This window comes from Tripterygium wilfordii, chromosome 7 (genome assembly GCF_013401445.1).
Source record: "Tripterygium wilfordii isolate XIE 37 chromosome 7, ASM1340144v1, whole genome shotgun sequence".
NCBI lineage: Eukaryota > Viridiplantae > Streptophyta > Magnoliopsida > Celastrales > Celastraceae > Tripterygium > Tripterygium wilfordii.
In genome coordinates, this window is record NC_052238.1 from 6447077 (window position 1) to 6452809 (window position 5733).

The 5733-nt window shown below is 43.9% G+C and overlaps 1 protein-coding gene across 1 annotated transcript; it reads left to right on the forward strand.

Moving 5' to 3' along the window:
* The first annotated feature begins 387 nt into the window (after nt 1-387).
* LOC120002544 lies at nt 388-3937 on the forward strand. Its single transcript, XM_038851312.1, has 6 exons — nt 388-1584; nt 1795-2192; nt 2304-2577; nt 3095-3195; nt 3438-3526; nt 3748-3937. Exons 1-6 carry the CDS (start codon nt 495-497, stop codon nt 3935-3937), a joined length of 2142 nt encoding a protein of 713 aa, XP_038707240.1. The 5' UTR covers nt 388-494.
* The last annotated feature ends 1796 nt before the right edge of the window (nt 3938-5733 follow it).

Genomic DNA, 5733 nt, shown 5'->3' on the forward strand with positions numbered 1-5733 from the left:
TCAAGGTGGACAAATAGGTATTTCCAGTGGACTTTGTTATTCTTGATATGGAGGAAGATGTCAATACTCCAATTATTTTGGGGAGACCTTTCTTGCGTACGGGGAGAACTCTTATTGATGTTGAGAAGGGAACTTTGGTGTTAAGAATTGCGGATGAGCAAGTCACATTCAAAATCCTTGAAACTACCAAGTACCCGGAGGATGGGGAATATTGTTTTCGTATAGACACGGTGGATCATATCGTAGCACATACTTTTGCCATAACTTCTTGCAAAGATAATGTGGTGGAATTCATGAATTGTTTAGAATCGATTAAAGACTCTAAACCAAGAAGGTTCCAGAAAATTGAGTCTCTTGGTGTCTTACCTTCTAGACCATAATCAAGTATTGTGGAAGCTCCGACACTTACTTTGAAACCTCTTCCATCTCATCTTCGCTACGCTTATTTGGGAAACTCTAATACCTTGCCGGTTATTATCTCTTCAAATTTGAATATGGAGGAAGAGGACAAGCTTTTAAGAGTGTTGAGGGAGCATAAAATGGCTTTGGGATGGACAATAGCGGACATTCGGGGAATTAGCCCCACTATGTGCATGCATCGTATTTTGATGGAGGAGGATTACAAGTCTTCGGTGGAACATCAACGCCGACTCAATCCTAATATGAAAGAGGTGGTGAAAGCTGAAATTTTGAAACTTCTTGATGCAGCAATTATTTACCCTATCTCGGATAGTTCTTGGGTAAGTCCGGTGCAAGTAGTTCCCAAAAAGGGTGGAATCACGGTGGTGAAGAATGAGAAGAATGAATTGATTCCCACCCGAACTACTACCGGTTGGCGAGTTTGCATTGATTATAGGAAGCTCAACAATGCCACTAGGAAGGATCACTTTCCTTTGCCCTTTATTGATCAAATGCTAGAGAGGCTTGTGGGGCATTCTTACTATTGTTTCTTGGATGGTTATTCGGGGTACAATCAAATCCCCATTGCTCCGGAAGATCAAGAAAAGACTACTTTCACTTGTCCTTTTGGCACTTTTGCTTACAAAAGGATGCCTTTCGGTTTATGCAATGCACCGGCCACCTTTCAACGGTGTATGATGAGTATTTTCAGTGATATGGTGGAGCACACAATTGAGGTGTTCATAGATGAATTTTCTGTTTTTGGCTCATCATTTGATGCTTGTTTGAAAAATCTATCCATGGTACTTCAAAGATGTAAAGAAACCAATCTAGTGCTTAATTGGGAGAAATGCCATTTTATGGTGCAAGAAGGAATAGTCTTGGGGCATCGGATGTCTCAAAAGGGCATTGAAGTGGATAGAGCTAAGATTGAACTTATTGAGAAACTCCCTCCACCAACTTCGGTTAAAGAGGTGCGAAGTTTCTTGGGGCATGCGGGTTTCTATCGGCGTTTCATAAAGGATTTCTCTAAAATAACCAAACCTTTGTGTGAGCTATTGTTGAAGGATGTCAAGTTTCATTTCACAAAGGAATGCTTGGAAGCCTATACCACTCTTAAGGAAAGGCTTACGACAGCCCCTATTATTACTTCTCCGGATTGGAACATTCCATTTGAGCTCATGTGTGATGCTAGTGATTATGCTATGGGAGCGGTTCTTGGTCAAAGGAAGAATAAAATTTTATATGTTATCTACTATGCTAGCCGCACTCTCAATGATGCTCAACTTAATTACACAACAACGGAGAAAGAACTTTTGGCGGTTGTCTTTGCTCTTGACAAGTTCCGCTCATACTTGATTGGCTCTAAAGTCATTGTGTATACCGATCATGCAGCCTTGCGGTACTTACTGATGAAAAAGGAAGCCAAGCCAAGGTTGATTCGATGGATTCTTCTTCTACAAAAATTTGATTTGGAAATTCGAGACAAGAGGGGATCCGAGAATGTGGTGGCGGATCATTTGTCTAGATTGTTGGAGGGCCGGGAGGAAGCCACCATTCCTATCAAAGAAACATTTCCGGATGAACAATTACTTGCTATTCACTCCTCTACAACTCCTTGGTATGCTGATTTTGTCAATTATTTGGCCAAGGAGATCCTTCCTCCGGACTTATCTCACTCACAAAGAAAAAGATTTTTTTATCTTGTTCGGTTCTATTATTGGGAGGAGCCTTTCTTGTGGAAGCAATGTGCGGATCAAATTATTCGTCGGTGTGTTCCGGAGGAAGAGATGGTTAGTATCTTGCGACATTAACACTCATTTCAATGTGGTGGTCATTTTGGGGGAAACAAGACAGCGGCTAAGGTCTTGCAATCCGGTTTCTATTGGCCTACTTTATTCAAGGATGCCTACTCATTTGTTCTTGCTTGTGATGAATGTCAACGTACGGGAAACATTTCCAATCGAAATCAAATGCCCTTGACCAATATTCTTGAGGTGGAACTCTTTGATGTGTGGGGGATAGATTTTATGGGGCCATTCCCTAACTCTTCGGGCAATTACTATATCCTTGTGGCGGTTGACTATGTTTCTAAATGGGTGGAGGCTATGGCATTGCCCACCAATGATTCCAAAGGGGTGTTGAAGTTTTTGAAGAAGAACAATTTTACAAGATTTGGTACTCCGAGGGCGATTGTGTGAGCAATTCAATTCCTTGCTTGCCAAATATGGCATTACTCACAAGGTAGCTACTCCTTACCATCCTCAAACAAGTGGCCAAGTGGAGATTTCTAATAGAGAGTTGAAGAAAATTCTTGAAAAAACGGTCAATGCCTCAAGGAAGGATTAGTCTTTAAAGCTCGATGATGCTTTGTGGGCTTACCGTACGGCTTTCAAAACTCCTATTGGCATGTCTCCCTTCCGCTTGGTATTTGGGAAAGCTTGTCATCTCTCGGTTGAATTGGAGCACAAAGCCTTTTGGGCTATTAAATTTCTGAATTTTGACATGGCTAGTGCGGGAGAACAATGGTTATTGCAATTGAATGAGCTTGATGAAATTCGCCTTGATGCTTATGAGAATGCAAAAATCTATAAGGAGCGGACCAAGAAATGGCATGATAGTCACATTGTTCGAAAGGAGTTCAAGGTGGGGCAACAAGTGCTGTTATTCAATTCAAGACTCCGTCTATTTCCAGGCAAGCTCAAATCGAGATGGTCCGGACCTTTTGTAGTTACCGCGGTGTTTCCTCATAGCGCCGTTGAGCTAAAGCATGAAACTATGGGAACTTCATTCAAGGTGAATGGGCAGAGATTGAAGCCTTATTATGCAGCTGAATTTTCTGGAGGGAAGGTCACTCTTCCTCTCCAAAATCCACAACAATGAGCAGGCCATAGTCGGGCCATCGACTATAAACTAGGCGCTTGTTGGGAGGCAACCCAACCGGGGTACTTTCGTTCCCTAATTTCTTTTGCATTGCTTTATTTTCATGTACATATTTATTTTGCTTGTTTTAAAAACTATCTGGGTTGGATTGGAAGTGTTTTGGTGCAGGTTATGCAGAATTGTGCAAATATGGACAGTGGCAAAATCCGATCGATCGGAATGGATATCCGATCGATCGGAGCGGGTAAGTAACCAATTGACCCGTGGGAAAATCCGATCGATCGGACGCGCGGGCCAGGGTTTTTAAAGACCCCAGCCCGCGTCGCGCCCCTTTCCCATTTTACCTTCTCTCTTTTCTCTCTTGTTCTCTCACTCGAGCCCGGTTCTTCCCCCTTCTTCATCATTTTTCTTTCAACTTTTCTTTCATTCGTTCATTTCTCTCACTTGGGTTCATCTCCCTCTCAGGTATGATGCCTTCACTCTTCCTTCGCATTTAAATTTTGAGATTGTGTGCTGCCATATGTTGATATTTCTTGATAATTGGAGATTTGGGGGAGGTTGGCTGTATGGATTGATTGAACATGGATTCGAAGTGTCTGAATGTTTTGTTTGCTCTTATTCCATCATTCTTTCTAGGATACAAGGGAACCCATGACTATTTTGCACTTTGTTCTTGACTTGTATTCATTGTGCACACAACGTGTTCGATGAAATGTCTCAACCATGTTTGAGTGCTTGCAATTATCACGTTCCAATTTTGATATGCTCTAGTGACCTGAATGAGTGTTTTCTTGCCAATTTGAACTGTTCTTCACTATTGCAATATGCCCGCGCTCAAGTTCTCATTTTCATGCCTAACGTGTTTCGTAAAATGTCTCACCCACTTTTCTTTGTTTGAAATTGCAAATTCACACACGTTTCTTTGTATGCTCACGTCCATTGCTCCATTATATACATATATATCATGTTGGGTCATGCATTGAGGAATTTTGGTGTTTATTTGCCCATTATTGATTTTTGCGCAAAGTTTCTGATGCGTGTGGTATTGGGTGAGATTATGTCTTCCACATTTGAAGTGCGGGGTTTGTTTGAATGATATTAATATTTTGAAATGGATGCCTGTGGGAACTTGAGCTTGTTAGATGCATCCGACCTTGTTGTCCTTGTGTTTTCCATATTTTTGCATTGTGCTCTCATTTGTTTTCGTCTTTTGCAACATGGGACGACGCAAGGCCGCTGAGGCGTCCGGTTCCACCACACCCCCACCCTCCCCCAAGCGAGCGCGGGGCACTAAGAAGAAAACTTTGGCACCTCCGCGTCCGCGGCCATCGGAGGATAATTTTGCTTCGGCTCGCATTGCGAATGATTGGAGGCTCGACTGCCGTATCATGGACGAGCCACTGAATTCTTGGGCCGCGGGGTACTTAAGTCGAGCCCGGTTAGATTTTCTGTATAACTACCGCTATTTCCGGCTTGATGTATACTCCACTTTAGTTCGTGCTTTCTACCGTACTCTACGCACGATTGATTCCAGCGAGGGCGACGACGGCCCCGAGCATTACACTGTGAGAATACTCAAGATAGACAGAGGAGCAGTTTCTTATACATTCACTACTGCTGATATTTGTGATGCTCTTGGCTATCCTGCTTCTTATTCAGAGGATCTTCCAGTCGGCCCTCCGGTAGAGGTGGATCACACTACCATGTTCCACACTTTAGTTCCAGACCCAGCTGTACGTCAGAGAAATAGGCATGCTGCCACGAGAGGCTCTATTCCCTCTCGTCTTTGGATTATTGACAGTATGATGAAGAAAAATTTATGGCCCCATGGCCATAAATCTGAGAGACGCGGCCCAGCCTTGGAGTTACTTTATTTCTTCCATCAGGAGTGCTGGTTTGATATTGGCTATTATTTTATGCGCGCCATGCTGCAATGCACCACGGAGGTGCGTGAGGGGAAGAAGATGCAGTTGTTCTTTCCCCGGTTGATCACTCGTTTGCTCCGCCATTTGGGGCACCAGCTACCAGAGACCGGCGATGCTGCTCCTTTTCTTTCTGAGCTCTCCCCAGCCGACTGGAATCTGCGTACCGGTCATCTCCCTCCAGCTGTTGATCCGGCTGCTGAGCCGGCTAATTCCAGTCCCCCGTCCAGTCCGGCTGATCCATCACATGTTCGCTCTACTGAGGAGCGGTTAGAGGCCATTAAGATATTTGAGATAGAGACACGTGACCAGCTGGCTGCTATTCGTGCTCAGCAGTCGGAGATGGTTGCTCTTCTACGCCAGCTGTCCATGCAGTCTTCTTCAACGCCAGCTGCTCCTGTGCCTGCTTCTGCTGGGCCATCCACTGTTTCTCTTCCATCCAGGCGTCGTTCCTTCTGAGATCGCCCAGGTTGTTTTGTTCCTCTCTTCCCTACTGTGTACTCATAGTTTGCAACACTGAGGACAGTGT

Bases quoted from the DNA above. Each gene is read 5' to 3' on its own strand.
- LOC120002544 (XM_038851312.1), top strand. From the start codon at position 495: ATGGAGGAAGAGGACAAGCTTTTAAGAGTGTTGAGGGAGCATAAAATG. The intron at 1,585-1,794 runs GTGATGCTAGTG...CCGATCATGCAG, and splicing joins CATTCCATTTGAGCTCATGT to CCTTGCGGTACTTACTGATG. The intron at 2,193-2,303 runs GTTAGTATCTTG...ACTTTATTCAAG, and splicing joins GTGTTCCGGAGGAAGAGATG to GATGCCTACTCATTTGTTCT.